Raw genomic sequence first — 17045 nt, 5'->3', positions numbered from 1 at the left:
TATGTGTATATAAGTTAAAATGTTCTTATTGGTAATGAAGGAAACTGTTATTTCCTTTCCTTAGTGTAAAAGCTACTTATTTCCTTAATGTTAAAGTTGTAGTATGTTATCATGCCTGTCCGAGATCCCTTTTCTTCAGCATCTTATGTATGTCGTCATGCCTGTCCAAGATCCCCTTATAACTGACAGCTCACCTCAATCAAGCGAAAATCTTTTAAAGACTTCATCCTTTGTACTATTTTGTGTTGGGCAAATGAGGTTTGTGGATTTTGGGAAGATGATGTGTCATACTAGTAGGAGGTCAATGCAAACCTTTATTTTGTGTCCATGATTTAATTTCTGGGACATTACATGTCAGAAAACATGTAAATGTAGGTACAAGGACTTGTGTGAATTAAATTAAAGAATATACCCGGTAATAAATAAGTTAAAATAATATGATTATTAACAAAACCAACTTTATTCATATCATAATGAAAATTATTAACAACATCACAGTTATAAAAAAACAAATTAACCAAAAGTCCTATGCATAAATAATACATTTCATTCATTCTACAATTCCAATACAACATAAGAAAATCTGGGGAATCAACTTAATTAATGTCTGACATACCATGAACATGTTCTTATCCTAAGTACCTTCATAGTTTTTACATGCGTATCTAAAAAAATAATGCTTAAATGAAAAACTATACCTCACAATTATGCAGTACTGCATGTATGTGAAGATTTGAAAACTAGAAATGTGAGCATAGTTTTGTTGTCTTTTTAATCATTAAAAATGAAACAGGAACAATAGATATTTCACCAATAAATGTTCCAGCCATACAAAATTATTTGTAACAAGACCATCATTTTCCCCAACAATCACATTTTCTTAATAAACGAGTTCTTTCCCCTTGCTTAGGATAAAAGTTTAATACATTGCTGGTAAGTGTTACAACATGCTGCAACTATTATGCATGCTTAAACCACAGGGGCTTGATTCGTTCCTATGGCCAAGAATTAAAAAAAAATAACACTACCTTTCAACCCCTAGATCACTTGATAATTAGTAATCTAGCAGGCAACACCTTTGTGTTAATGGTTACAGTACTTGATACCGGGTAATTAGTGATCTACATTTTATATGGGGTAGACTCTGGGATTGATTTTTCATTAGTAATGCCAAGCCCCTGTGCATTAAACCAATTGACTGCACAATAAGCAGAAAAAAGCAAAACTATACACATCTATGTCCCTAAAGTGAAGCTAATAGGCAATTGATATTACACAAGTCACTTTTTTGCACCATTTCCAATTCATAATTTGACATAATGTCATTATCCATACTATCACACCAAAATTGATTTATGACTGCATCAAGTGCAGCCAATGAAAAACATTACATACCAGGTAGTATTGTTAAAAAAAAAACTTGGGCAAATTCACTGGATAAAAGGCTGATCATGTGACATAAGTTGATATGATATAGTCCCGACCTGGAAATATAATATGAAAACTAGCTTTAGCAAAAGGGAAGATACCATAAGCATGCATAATTTCTGAAAAATGAGAAAAAAAGTTGAGTATACCATGTTACCATTTGTAATGCTGTACAACCTTACAATATATCTTAAATAACAACTCGTCTTAGGGACAAATTGTTTTGTCACAAATAACATAACCCGTAAGAAACACTTCATAAACAAAATGTAAAAATCCCCAAAACCACTCCACAAATTTTAATTTAAAATATTAAAGTTGATCTAAAATACACAACTCAAGTGGTAATAAATTAAGTGCATGTGTGTATTATTTGAATTGTCTCGAAATTTCCAGTGATTAAAACTACATATTACATTTGTAAATTTATTTTTTCCCTGAAAACATAAAATACCTATAATGGTGTAGAAATCAATCTTGGGGAAATACTGTTTCTGAACATACATAATTATATAATCTAATCTGGGAAAAAATGGTTTCGAATTGATATTGTTACACTAACTTGTTACAATTGATATTGTTGCACTAACTTGTTACAAAACATCAGAATAACTATATGATCAAAGTTCCATCAGGTGCCAGAGAACCAAGAGACACTCGAACTATGTCAGACATTAAAAAACAGACATGCATATACAATCAGATGGACTGAAAAGCATTGTTACACTGTGATAATAGTGATGCTTTTTGAAAGTTCAAAAATCAATATATTTAAATCATGCCCTTAATTTTGTAAAATTATTTATATTTGATTAATGATTGACTAATATGGATGGTTCTTTGATTAATAATTTTATGGTCCACTGTTTTGTTAATACCAGTCTGTTATAGATCAGTGCCAAGAATACAATGCCGATAGGCTCATTACGAATAAATAATGTTCATTCACAATATAAAACTGATATGAGTATTGTTTCTTCTAAATATATTGATAACATATAATGTTAGTTATGATGCAAATACTGTGAATTGATAAACCTCTTAAAGAACATTCTATACGTTTTATAAAATGTGTACAATAGCATCTTGTAGGTATTTTATGCCTCAATTCACCATATAAACAAACATATGATACCTAACTTAAAGAAATTCTTTATAAATCTATCTAGATTGATTTATAAATGTTCACTTTGCTTCAACTGTTTGCCTTGTTTGCCTAACAGTATGAAATATTTGTACACACAAATCACAAATAAACAGGAACGATCAGCCTAACAATGCAATGACATTTCAACGAACCCCAGCAGAAATTATAGTACACATACTTGTGTATTTACCCAATACTTTACATACATGTAATGTTGACAATAGTTTTAAGTCTTTACAGAGTTCTTAACCAGAGCCACAGATTTTACTACTTGTGCAGAATATCACTTTAACAGATAGATAATCTCAGGGTTTACATATTGTATTAATACTTGAAAACAGTGAAATTCTATGAAAGTATTTTTTCCTCTTCCATTAAAACATAAAGAAATAGTTGATAATCAGTGATATATCAACTCTAAAAAATGTTTAAATTAAAATAAAACTTCTTCAAATGTATATATCTGATCAATGAAAATCAATAATATTACCATCTCATCGTTACATACTAATTATTACATGGATTTAATCCAGCTTATATCATTGGGAACATGCAAGTAACTACACATTGCTCCGTACTGGATAATAAACTATCAACCTCTCTCTCTAGCTTTGGCATGCCCTACTACAAGGCTACATTTTCAAGTCTGAGCTCTCCACTATACATATATACATTTATCTTCAATCTATAGAAACTTAAATTAAAGTTTAAAACATTTATTATAAATATATACTGTATATACTGTTTGAGGAAAATTGTTGTAAATTACTGTTTTGTTAATTTTGGCATAATCATTTTTTATTTAAATCATCAACACTGGGTATAAAAATTAAATTCACACATACTTAACATTGTATATTTTCTACAGGAATTAAAAAACTGGTTTTGCTGGCAGCTTTCAGAAAAAAGCCTTGGTAATTATTAGATTGGACTAGAAAAAAACATATAAAGCTACAATAAAATTCCCTGGAACAGGTGTATGTGAAACTTTCATTAGTCTTGCATCAAACTGATTTAAGACTAAAGAAAATTCCATATTTCTTGTAATAATAGCTGTATAAAAAATTAATCATTTCGGTCATGGTGAACCACAGTTTCCATTACTGGTCCTATATGATACCACCTCCGTACTGTGTTCTCCATTAGAACATCCACAGACATATCAATAGGTTTGATGATAAATGGTATACAGGCCAGTCCAATTATTGTGGTAGCCCATTTCCTGGTTGTACTTGGAAGCTGGGAATTCTTTCTCAGTACATATGCACTAAGAGCACATATCCGGTTGATAGTAAAGCCCGGTATCACTACAGAGGCCAGCCCTTGCCACAGTAATGTGTCCAGTACTGCCCATCGCACTTGTGATGATTTCTGTCCATCATTTTCCCAAGTTTTCTGAAATTTATAACAGATTTTAATCATTATTATGAAACAACAAATTCATTTACAAATGGCAAACAATTCTTGTTTCAATTAATTGCTTTATCAATATACAAATGTACAGTATATAGCAAATATTATTGAAAAGAGAAGATATGAAAGTAAATAATAATTACAATTATATATAAACTGTTAAAAGATGCTAAGATTTGCATAACATTTTTGCAGCTATATATGCTGTTCTACATTTAAATGTAACTGTGGGGGTAAGCAAAGTTTTAGTGATGACATGTTCTGTCCACTTATTGATATACATTTTATTGTATACTGTAAATAATCCAAACTTGAAAAAAAAAGTAAAAATGTGTAATCTATGCAAACAAAAAATGTCAAACGAAAACTATATTTAGGTATCACTAGCGTTCTTTTAGCTAGATTTGTGGGAATCAAGCTTCTGACAATTTCTTTAATATCACCTTAACAATATTAGTTTGGTGTAATACAACAGTAGAAGGAGAATTAATAATGCTATCAAAATTAAAAAGTAGATAAAAAGAATCAATGTACTATTTATGTTTTCTTCAAGAAGCTCTATTTAATATTGCTAATTAGCAAATCAACAGTATTACACTACAATTGTACATGTATCCCCACTTACATGATTCATGTAACCACATTTTCCAAGACCTGCTAGTCTTTTTTTTGTAGTACATTTGGCCTTTTTTATTTTTTTAAATGTGTAAAATTGACTTGTTCACAACGTACAGGTCGTTCATAATTCCAATATCTGTAGCAACTATACACTCTCATAGGGTTTCAGGCTGACTATAGCCAGATTTACCAACTCACTACTGAAGCCTCTTTTCCTTTATGGATAGCATCAGCCACAACATATCCACTAGCAACAATATAGCTAAATCTCACAGCATTCACAGGCACTTGAGCTCGGAAAGATTCCCCAACTTCATTTGCATATCCTGCAAATAAAGGGGAAAAGAATATAGACAAGTATATTTCATTTACATCCATTTCCAGACACAGTAATTAAACTTCTCAATGAACTAAAAACTGAATTGTACATTGTACAGAGCTTTCTATTGTAACATGTGCATTCTACATCCTTTTTAAGTACTAAGGCAGAATTCATAATCCTATTAAAGGATTAACCTTTTATTTTGTTTAGTTTATGAGATCATAAATCAAATGAAGCACCAGCTGGTAATTATATAAATTGCGTAATTGTTGCAGAGCCACAATGCATACATTGCTATAGCTAGCTTTCCTGATATTTTCTTATTTCATTAAACAGTAGCATTTCTATACTAACAATGAACATATATGCGAGATAGATTAGCCTGAATGACTATAGACATTGATCAGACAGACCTTTTAGACACCAAGAATATGTCTGTCTGTTGCAGGTGTGTCAGATTTGGGCACACATATGGTGAAACTAATGAGCGACGTGAGGAATGAGTGATATTTGATTTTACTGTGATGTTTTTGCATGGACTATAGTGATGGATATACAGTGGATTAAAAAAATCTGGTATGCTCTAACATTGATTTATATTTGACAAACTTCCTTTACACAGTGGCTCTGTTTCAGGATTTTGAGCACATAATGACATCAGTCAATAACCATAACCACAACAATAAAAATCCAATAATATATACTGTACACATTCCAAAAAATTGAATGGGCATACAATAAAACATGGCCTGATCTAGTAGGGTCCCAAATTCTGGTCTAGTCTGGTCTCAAAACTTGATTTTCTGCTTTTCCACTACTTTAATATCTTATTGATTATAGCGAACATTAATATCCTCTTTAAGTTATGAATTGATTCCTGAACATCATATATATCAGCGAAAGTATCCAATCAGTATATGTCATGCTATATTAATCCATGCAGCCTTTTTTTCAAATGGTAATATAACTAGAGATCTCTGGTGAATTTAATTCATGCTTCTAGCTAGCTCTCAGAAAGGGAAGAGTACAGCAGTAAAAACCAACTATCTGTGACTTGAAAACATACATGTACATAAAATATTAAATGAACTAATTATCTAAGATGTATAAATTAGTAATTTTCTGACAATCTTGCTGGATGCAGTCGGTATTAACATGTCATCAGCACCCTTCAGATTTTACGAAAGCCGAGAGAGGTCAAATTTGAAGTGGCGAAAATAAAAATAAAAAGTCATTATTACGAAAAAAAAGTCGTTATTACGAGAAAATAAGTCGTTATTACGAGAAAAAGTCGTTATTACGAGAAAAAAAGTCGTTATTACGAGAAAATAAAGTCGTTATTACGAGAAAATAAAGTCGTTATTACGAGAAAATAAAGTCGTTATAACAAGAAAAAAAATTGTTATCACGAGAAAAAAAGTCGTTATTACGAGAAAATAAAGTCGTTATTACGAGAAAATAAAGTCGTTATAACGAGAAAAAAGTCGTTATTACGAGAAAATAAGTCGTTGTTACGAGAAAATAAAGTCGTTATTACGAGAAAATAAGTCGTTATTACGAGAAATAAAGTCGTTACAACGAAAAAAAAGTCACTATTACGAGAAAATAAAGTCGTTATTACGAGAAAATAAAGTCGTTACTACGAGAAAATAAAGTCGTAAAGTAAATATGTATGGATAAGGTATGGAATGGTGGAATGGGCATTGGGAATGCTTATTAATTAGTTTTGAACCATTTAAAGTGTTAATTAGTAAAGAGAAAACGAATAAGTAATGAAGGAATCAAATAAGTAATGAGAGAATCGAATAAGTAATTGGGGAATTGAACAAGTAATAATGTATGGATAAGGAATAAAGTGGTGGAATAGGCATTGGGAATGCTTATTAATTAGTTTTGAACCATTTAAAGTGTTGATTAGTAAAGAGAAACGAATAAGTAACAGAATATGGAATAAATAATTAATATGTAATGTAATGGAATAAGGAATAAGTAATTAACTTTACCACTATATATATATACGTTATTCTCGTAATAACGACTTTTTTCTCGTAATAACGACTTTATTTTCTCGTAATAACGACTTTATTTTCTCGTAATAACGACTTTATTTTCTCGTAATGAACGACTTTTTTCTCGTAATAACGACTTTTTATATTTTTTTCGCCACTTCAAATTTGACCTCTCTCGGCTTTCGTAAGATTTTGAATTGTATCATATAATATACAATGTACTTTTAAAATTATTACAGGCTAGAGAAAACCACTGCCTTACATATAATATGCAAGCTTGCCTATTATTGGAAGGAACTGATATATTCAGAGACTTACTACAAATAGTCAATATCACTCTAAAGTTAACTTTTTGAAAAAAAAAATCTTTCAATTCCCATCTATCTGGTCTAGTCACAAAACATCATAGAAATGGAAAAATACTAATTATTTGCACGTGAGAAAGTACCAAAATTGAAAAAAAAGGAGAATAATCTTTCAATAAACATTTTTTTAGTAAAATATTATTTTTAATTCGCCATTAGGCCTAAACAAATATATTGCAAAATTTATTCTCCAACCTGATATATAATCTAGGCTTCTCCCAACAATTTTAGAGGTGAGAAGTTCATGATAGGCGATAACGTCAGGTAATATAAATCGCCTGACCAGCGGTCTTGTATATATTATTTACTCCTATGTATATGTATATTTTGAAATAATTAAATTAATATTTATATATTATTATTATTTATATATTATTTTATTTATATTTCAAGGCTTGATATAGATTATCTACACTAACTGTATATAGAACATATCGAGGATAATTTTAACTCTGATTTAATGACCAGATACAAGTGCCATATAAGCTAGCTAGCTAAAGTTACTACAGTCACAGGCGTCTGAAGTTCTGACAGTAAACCGAGACATAGTAGATACTCTTATTTTTTATATGGTATTATATCTCGGTTTACTGTCAGAACTTCAGACGCCTGTGCTACAGTACATGTACATGGATGATGTAACCTACACTAGTAGAGTAGGGTTTCAGCTGATGATTACCTAAATAGCGGACAGGCGTGTCTCTGAATATATCAGTTCCTTCCTTCTTAGCGTTCATTCTTTCTTGTGGGATTTCACTCATCCATTTTTAAAGCAAATATGGGATGGTACAATAGTCACATATTTTATTTTTCACTCCTGTTCGTCCTTCGCCATGTGCACAGGAAGTTTACAAGCGGAAGTTGGAATGCGTGGCGACATCTGTAAACAAATAATTGACAGTGTTGTTAGGATTTTGTTGAGTCACTTCTACGCTATTTAGCATCTGACTAACTGGATTCCAGGTACGTTAAATCATATTGAATGTTTTCTCTATTCGGCACTATATTCATTTGAATCGTAGGCACCTATACGAAGAAAAACTTTCGTCTGTCTAGCACCAGTGAACAAGCCTACAGTAACTGTTACAGAGATCTTGGTTCTCTCCTGGCCCAGTGCGTAGCCCGATCTTTGAAAAAATATGTCCCCTTACATCCCTCTTCAATGAGTCAATGCCAATACATATAATGGATTGAAATGTATATATAAAGTAGTTATATATAACTTTGTTTAATAGGGATTATAGGTTCAATCTAAACCGTTGTTTGTTCTCGAGTTATCCCCCTTTGTCCATCATTTCGGCGTGCGCATCAATAGGCCTATTGGCCAATGTAACTTTGGAGTCTCTCGACCCTACCTTGATTTTAACAACTCTTTCCCCAACCACTGAAAAAAGTCTGCAATTAATTTTTAATGTAAATTCTAAGTCAAAATTTCATCCATTATATATATATTTTGATTTAGCGCGGCCCCTTTTTGACTAAAACCTGGTGTTATTTACAAGTAGCAACTCAGGAGGCATGTTTAAAACTTTCCAAAAGTCCAAGGGGCCTATGACCTGACTCGTTTAGTGTTGCCAACCAGAGGTGTGTGACCAGGGCTTTTTGGGGGGCTTTTGGGGGCCATTTAATTGGTCCCAATCCCGATTGTAATTATTTCATATTTAAGTTGAATTCCCGAAAATTGCAGTTTACTCATGAAAAAAAGTCTGTCCCAGTTCACTAATTTCCTTTCCAATATGAGACAAAAAGGCCCTATCCCAAACCAGTCAGAAAAAGACAAAAACCTATCAAAACAATGCCGTATGCTGCCAAGAGTAAGATTTTCTGCAAATTGACACACAAGTACATAATGCTCAATGAATGTGTAATACAATTTGAAAGACAAAATATATGAGATAATTTTTTAGCTATTTCAATATTTTACGGAAGTGATTCACCAACTTCCAGTTCTTGTACACCAAACATATTTTGTAATTATTTGGCATATTATATTGAGTAATGATGATCAAAAATAGGGTACTGGTATTGTGGGAAGAACAGGACTATTATTCATGATTTAAACTACATGTAGTCACATGGAAGTTAGATTGAGATTCCGTGCTTGAACACGAGGATGGTTTCATGAAGACGGGCAAAGATCTTCTAGCAAATTATATTATTTTCATGGGACCAAATTGTATCCTCCTGTTGGCCGACTTCTTTTTGTTTTGATATGAGGCTGTTATGTTGAAGAACTTATTCGTTTGCACTGTTTCTCAGTCGTTGGAAAGCACAAAGCTTGTGTACCGCTCTCATGAGATTCGTAAATCCTTGTGTGTTTTTTTTTGTTGTTGTTGTTGTAAATATGTGCATTGTATAATAAAATATATATATAAATACTGTAAAATTAATTTATGGTAAGGCGGAGTGGTGGTAAAAGGACACATTTTGGTTAAGAAAATTTCACCTAGAGCGTTTGAACTACAGCAGTTATATTGCAGAACCCGTACTGTATCTCTGAATAACAAAACTTTATTGACCATGCCGATCGGATATACAGATGTACATTAAATGTGCTTAACCTCAACATTGAAAACAACCTTCACTTGAATTCTTTCTGCAATTCCTTCAAACTATTGAAAGCATTGTTATTTCAGATATCAGATTCATTTTGAGAATTTTGAGACGTGAGTACTGTCTCATGAATACAGGCCCAGGTCACCAAACTCAACTAAGATGTCGATCAGAAATTCAATAATTTTCCCAAATTCCATTTTGACGTATTGAGCTCCTTTGTAGTTCACAACTCCATGTATGTATCAATTAAAAGAGAACGAAGACGTTCCGTTTCGATAAAAGAAGCGTTTGTAGGAGAGAAAATTAACGTTTTACACATAAATACATATATATGTAGATGAATATAATACGAATGTGTGATATGAATAGAACACAGAGTTTTAGCATATAAATGTAATAAATACAGGTTATTGTTTTACAATACAAATGTGAAAAATGGAATATGAATCTTGAAATATATAATTTGTGGGAAATTATAAAATATCAATATAACGCAATTTAAACATCAAGTATTGAAATATAGGATACAGCTCTACATCGTAATTAGATAAATTTACATACAATATGGATTTAAGATTATTGCATTGAAAGTATACAGTATCAACGAAGACACATTGAACGTAACGTTGGACATGCCATAATAGAGATAATTGAAAAGTACAAGAAGACAATGTGTTCCAGAATGCTACGTCTAGATCTAGATCAATATGGTTCGAGTAGAAAACATCAACATTGGAATAAAGAATAGATCACAAATGTAGGAGCTCAATATATCAACAATTAACAATAAACATCAACATTGGAATAAAGAATAGATCACAAATGTAGCAGTTCAATATATCAACAATTAACAATAAAAACGGGTAAAATAAAAATTATGTCTACTTCGACACGAGACTGGTGGAAATTAATTAATACTTTAACAAAGTTTTAAACAAAACAATCTCGTATACCTACATTATTACATAACGATATAAATTATGGGGATGATAAACAAAAGGCAGATATTTTTAATAATTACTTTATAAGCCAGTCTACAATTGATGACTCCCATGTAACACTTCCGCGTAATATAGTTACTCCAGAAAATAAACTGGAAAACATTTTCATATCTGAACAAGATGTTAAAGATGCAATATGTATGTTAGATACTTCTAAAGCGTCAGGTCCTGATAGTATCAGTCCTAAAATCATTAAAGAAGCAAAAACTAATTCAATAAATGCAATTCTTTCCAAGTTTTTTTTAATAAATCTGTCGATTGTGGTATATATCCTTCTATATGGAAAGAAGCAAATGTCACGCCAGTCTTTAAGAAAGGCAATAAATGTATTGTATCAAATTACAGACCTATATCTTTGATAAGTATCGTAGGTAAACTAATGGAAAGGTGTATTTTTAAACATATTTATAATTTCTATAGAGATACATTTTTTTTGTACATTTTTTTTTTACAAAATGTCAGTCAGGTTTTACACCAGGGGATTCTTCAAGTAACCAGTTATTAAGTATTACAGATGATATCGGGAGGGCTTTAGACGCGGGTAAAGAAATTATAGCTGTATTTTGTGACATTAGTAAAGCTTTCGATAGAGTTTGGCATAGGGGTCTTATACACAAACTGCAAAAATCGGGTATCTCTGGGAAACTATTGTCTTGGTGTAAAAACTAATTATCTGACAGATGTCAAAGAGTTGTACTTAATGGAATTTCTTCTGAAACTCAAAATATTACTGCAGGCGTACCTTAAGGCTCAATTTTAGGTCCTCTTTTCTTCCTTGTACATTTGTATATATAAACGATATTGTAAATGATATTAACTGTAAAATAAAATTGTTTGCAGATGATACTGCATTGTATATTTTAGTTGAAAATCCTACAGTTGCTATTAACACTATCAATAATGATTTATCCGGAATACATACATGGGCGAACAAGTGGTTAGTAAAATTCAATCCAGACAAAACAGAATCGTTATTATTCAGCAAAAAAACTTCACAAAGAACTTATGACCCTATAACTATGAATAATATAAATGTAACTAGTGTAAAATCCCACAAACATTTAGGAGTATTGTTGTCTGATGATGGTACATTTTTGTACATGGAATAACCATATTGATTATATACTATAGTATTGAAGAAAGTTTCACCAAGATTGGCTGTATTAGAAATTTAAAAAACATCCTCGATAGAAATTCTCTTGAAACAATTTATCTCTCTTTTATCAGACCTATATTGGAGTATTCTGATTTTGTCTGGGATAATTTACCAAATTATTTAAGTCAAGACTTAGAAAGCATACAGATAGAAGCTGCGAGAATAGTTAAGGGTGCTACAAAATTATCAAGTGTAAGTTTATTATATAAAGATGTTGGGTGGGAGAAGCTATCTAAAAGACGGGAAAATCATAAAATTTTACAGTTTCACAAAATGTATCATAAAAAACTCCATCATATCTATCTGAATTAATCCCATGCCGAGTGTCAGAAAGCCACAGACATAATACCAGAAATTCAAATAATTTACTTTCAATTAATTGTAGAACTCAGTATTATAAAGACTCTTTTTTTTTATCCTCGTCAGTACAATTATGGAATCTATTGCCTTTAGATATTCGCGAAAATCCCTCGGCCAATATAATTAAAGGGTTTTTTTTACAAAAAGACAAAGTAATCATTCCTAAATATTTTAACATTGGAAGTAGACATCTTCAAATTTTACATACACGTTTAAGACTAAAATATAGTAATCTTAATCAACATTTGTACATCAGAAATCTGGAAGATAGTCCATTATGTACCTGTGGATCAGTTGAAAGTACTCATCATTATTTACTCTCATGTGAAAAATACACCACGATCAGACAAAATACTTTATTACAGTTAGATAGTATTCTTACTGAAAAAACACTTTTATGAGGTAATGATGTTTATACAAAGCAGAAAAACGAGGAAATATTTTTAGCAGTACAAACATTTATTCATCTAAGTAAATGCTTTAGTTAATATTTATGTTTTGTATGGTATCGTATGCATTGTACTTCGCACTGTAGGGTAAATTTATATATCCACGGTCATACAATATAATGGTGTCATGAATCATCTATAATCAATTCTATTCAACACATGTACTTTTACAAAATTATGTGAAATGTTACATTTGTACGTCGTACTAAAAGGTAACTCATTTATCTATAGTCTAACAATATAATGGCGTCATAAATCATGTCTGTCTATTCTATTCACCACATGTATATTTATATAACTATGTAAAATTTTATATTCACCACATGTATATTTATATAACTATGTAAAATGTTATTTTGTTCTTAGTTATCAAAATCAAGGTGTCCTAGTTCCGAAGATGTATTTGCTTTTCTGTATGATTGGGAAAGGAATTAATATAAGCTTTAAGCTTGTTTTCCCATCCCATTTGCAATTTTCTGTATATGTAATGTTATTGTGTCTTGTTTAATGAAATAATGTTTAAACTAACAATAAACATCAACATTGGAATATAGAATACACGAACTATGAATCAATATGTATTTTTGGCGAGGGGCCAAAATTTCGGAAAATGAAATGATTATAATAATTATAGCAAAGTTGCACTCTGTCGGGGATAAGAGATTTTCGATAATAAGCGTGTGTGTGTGTGTGTGCGCGCGTGTGCGTGTGCGTGTGTGTGTGGGGGGGTGGGGGGTGGGGGTGGGGGGGGGGGTATGTTTTGTTAATAACTGATTCCATGCATCCCTAAAAGCTCTTTGAATGCATTACGTTTGTGAATTAATAAATATTATATATAGAGATTAGAAATTGTTAAATGTTTCTAATCAGATTCTGTTTAATGCAGCATGGCAGATCACGAGATGTTGGAAACTGACAGCTGTTCGGCTTTTACTGTGGATTTTCAATCCCGTCCACGGTCAAGCCGGGTTCCACAACGTCTAGCAAAGTATATGTCCAATCAAGACGACACAAATAACAAACTTTCTAAGGATGAGTTGGACAGGAAACAGTTTGAAGCTGAACAGAGGAGGAAGGTATGACTACAAACTTACCCTTTATGTCATGTTTGTGACTAATTTTGAGGAAGCTGAATTAGATTAATTAAGTCGCACGTTCATGTTAGCAAGTCGCACGTTCGAGCTAACAAGTCACAAATTGGATTATTAAACCATGAACATCTTCGTCTATCTGTCATAAGCCTCCAAACTTAATTGTCATTAAGACATAACTTTACGAGTTAAATATAGTTTAAATAAGCCTTAGTAAGGTGAATCAAAAAGGTTGTACATCAATATGTTTGTATGCTCTTCAGTTGAATTCATGCCTTTATTTGTATTTGTTATAAAGCACATGTACATGTAATTAATTATTCATTTGACGAACAGGTGAAGAAATAAGCAACGCAGGTGTTGGAATCAAAATATTCATTCCACATTTATAATGCATAATGATAACATAATTCTACATGTAAGAGTAACCGATTGTACCTCGGAGTGTTTCTGATCAAATTGGATATACATGTGTTATTACTAGTGGATATCTGACAAAGATTATGAACAAAAAATAAGCAAGAACAAGAACAAACATAATATATTATCAACATATTCCGTGCTTAGATAATAGCACTAGCCTACAGCAACAGGCGTCTGCTTCTGGTTAGTATTAATAGAAAAAATAGCCTTACTCCTACTATATCAGTGTTGATACATAGTAGGAGTAGGGGGCTGATATTTTTATTCTATTAAATACTGACCAGGAGTAGACACCTGTGCCTGCAGCTGTAAAAGTTGTTCAAAAATTGACGTATATGCATTTAAGTGGCCCGACATTAATTACTCAAATATTTTGCAGGAAGAAATATAAAATGAGCTCTCCATTGGTGATCAGCTCGGAGTGTTTTTCTCAATCCGTATATATATTTATCTACAGTATTTGACTTGAAATAATGACAACGAATTATGTCTCATTTTCAGGACTACGAGCAAGCTAAACTGGACAGAATTCGGGAATGTAACGAAGAATGTCACAACATTGATGCTAAAGTGCAGATTCTCCTGGCACAGGATGCCAAACGTCAGGGTTTACCTGGAACTGAGCAGATCAAACCCATGTCCACTCGACAGGCCATCATGTCCATCAAATCTTTAGCCAAGGACTTCTCTAAATTAACACCCCAGATAGATTATGGAGAGAGTTTAACATTGGACGGATCATGATGTCCGATACGAGTATTTAATATTGTATTGTACTATACTAACTTGCAGTTTGTATAAATCAATTATTGATCGTAATATTCAGTACCTAGTATGAGATGACTGCGAGTATTTTCGATTTGTAAATGGTCTTTTGTTCAAGTAAACTATTTTCATTACAGAAGAACATCTTTAGAATAACAATGGTTACTGGATAATGCAATTTGACATGTCGGTCTTTAATTGTGTATTAAATGGGGACATGAACTTCCCACACTTTCAGTGTAACATTGTTGACAAACGATCGAGTGCTGAAGAGAGTAAACTTGTTTTTTATCCAAGCTACAGTGGTCACATGAATACGTGTAGTGTTTTTTTACCTCACAAGTAGAAATGTTTTTTTATATGACGAAAATACGTAGGTCTGAAATGCTTTTCTCATCTGACTGAACAGCAGGCATACTTTTAGTAGTATTGATATATTTATTTATTTGATGTTATATTAACTTCGAAGATATTTCGCATTATTACTAAAATTAGTTAAACTTTTTTATGTATGGTAGACAGTTTTTATAGATTCTACCTTGAAATGAAAAACGTAATAATAACGAAAGAAATTATATTGTACCTCTAACAGGCAGTTATTCTTGTAGGTAAGAATATGCACTGAAAACTAAAGTGTACCATTTTTGGCACTCTTTTTACCCCTTAGGTGTTCCTGGAATATACTAGACTTTATTTATTGCGTGTGGTGTTATACTTTTAAATTGTATATGCAACTTTTATATGCAAGCATGCTAGTGTCGGTACTCGTGTTTTGTTGTGTAAAAAATATACATTGTGTGAAAAAGTAACAAAGTGAGATGGGAGTTTACAAGGGAATGAATGTCTGTGGTGAAAATGCAATGAATAAAGTGTACTGGCTTGATATAAGTAACCTGTCATGTATTTAATTATTTTAATGATCATTTACTTGCGTTTGAAGTCACTATTCCTTCAAAAAGTATTGTAGGACTAATTTGTAATATATATGGCCATTTATAAGAATGTAGTGTTTGTTGATGACATTTATATACTGGCAAACTCTGTCATTGTAACAATAAACAAGCAGAACTTAAAAACCCAAATCTCAAAAACCGAATCAAAGACATAGACACGAGAGATCCCTTGTATTTCACTTCAGAAAATGTATTTCATATGCTTTTAAAGTAATTAAAATAGAATCAAAACTAAGCAAAAGAACATTTCTTAAACCGTAACTAGGTAACTGATAAAGTGTGTCCAAATATTTATCAATTATTGATTTTAAGCCTTTCTATATTTTCGTAAGATAACATGGCGGAATTAAAAAAATATCATAATATATTCCGAATTTCAAAGAAATCCGTTAAAAGACTGAAGGAGGTTTGCCGGATAAAATTCAAAATACGGAAGTAAAGAAAGGAAAATGAAATAACAAAAATACTTTAATCAAAATTCAAAAGGGTTGGAGGAAATTGCCGGACAAAAATCAAGTACTGAAATAAATATCAAAGCTTACTAACTTACAAAGTAATCGGTTGGAAATTAGGGTATATACAGACATAAAAATGAATACCGAAATGAACAAATGCAATTTTGCAAAAAAAACAAAAAACAAAAAACAAAAACAAAAACAAAAAAAACGTAGTAAAGTAGGAATTCTTTTCAGGGAAACACAACACGTAATAAATTATATACCAAGTTTGAAAGAGATCGGTTGAAAAATGTAGGAGCAGATTGCCGGACAAACGAAAGTGTATGCCGAACGGACGGACAACGCCATACCATAACGTTCCCGTTTGATAATAGATAAGCATATGAAAAAAGGCAAGAACATGTTTTTAGCTCACCGGTTACGATCGATGTAACACAACCTTCTAATTTGGTTTATACATTCATTAGAGGTATAGGAGTGATGATATGGCAAAATAATGCAGAAAAGTTTTTGATTTTTTCGCATTTTACC

At 31.6% G+C, this 17045-nt stretch overlaps 2 protein-coding genes across 2 annotated transcripts; one reads left to right on the top strand and one right to left on the bottom strand.

Annotated features, from left to right (window-relative positions):
• Positions 1–438: 438 nt before the first annotated feature.
• Positions 439–8153, bottom strand: LOC117333141 (mitochondrial fission process protein 1-like). Its single transcript, XM_033892283.1, has 3 exons — positions 7982–8153; positions 4805–4932; positions 439–3970 (listed from the first exon to the last, which is right to left on the bottom strand). The coding sequence occupies exons 1-3, from the start codon at positions 8061–8063 to the stop codon at positions 3641–3643; spliced, it is 540 nt and encodes a 179-aa protein (XP_033748174.1). The 5' UTR covers positions 8064–8153; the 3' UTR covers positions 439–3640.
• On the top strand, positions 8149–15291 carry LOC117333142. The gene is made up of 3 exons (XM_033892284.1): positions 8149–8265; positions 13711–13900; positions 14840–15291. The coding sequence occupies exons 2-3, from the start codon at positions 13712–13714 to the stop codon at positions 15080–15082; spliced, it is 432 nt and encodes a 143-aa protein (XP_033748175.1). The 5' UTR covers positions 8149–8265; position 13711; the 3' UTR covers positions 15083–15291.
• The last annotated feature ends 1754 nt before the right edge of the window (positions 15292–17045 follow it).

Source organism: Pecten maximus, chromosome 8 (genome assembly GCF_902652985.1).
Source record: "Pecten maximus chromosome 8, xPecMax1.1, whole genome shotgun sequence".
Lineage (NCBI taxonomy): Eukaryota > Metazoa > Mollusca > Bivalvia > Pectinida > Pectinidae > Pecten > Pecten maximus.
This window is presented reverse-complemented; position numbering and strand designations above follow the sequence as displayed.

Excerpts from the sequence above, each read along its gene's own strand:
- LOC117333141 (XM_033892283.1), bottom strand. The coding sequence starts at position 8,063 with ATGAGTGAAATCCCACAAGAAAGAATGAACGCTAAGAAGGAAGGAACT. Across the intron at positions 4,933-7,981 it reads CACGCCTGTCCGCTATTTAG|GATATGCAAATGAAGTTGGG; the intron begins GTAATCATCAGC and ends CTTTATTTGCAG. Across the intron at positions 3,971-4,804 it reads AAGGAAAAGAGGCTTCAGTA|AAAACTTGGGAAAATGATGG; the intron begins GTGAGTTGGTAA and ends TATAAATTTCAG.
- LOC117333142 (XM_033892284.1), top strand. The coding sequence starts at position 13,712 with ATGGCAGATCACGAGATGTTGGAAACTGACAGCTGTTCGGCTTTTACT. Across the intron at positions 13,901-14,839 it reads AAGCTGAACAGAGGAGGAAG|GACTACGAGCAAGCTAAACT; the intron begins GTATGACTACAA and ends TCTCATTTTCAG.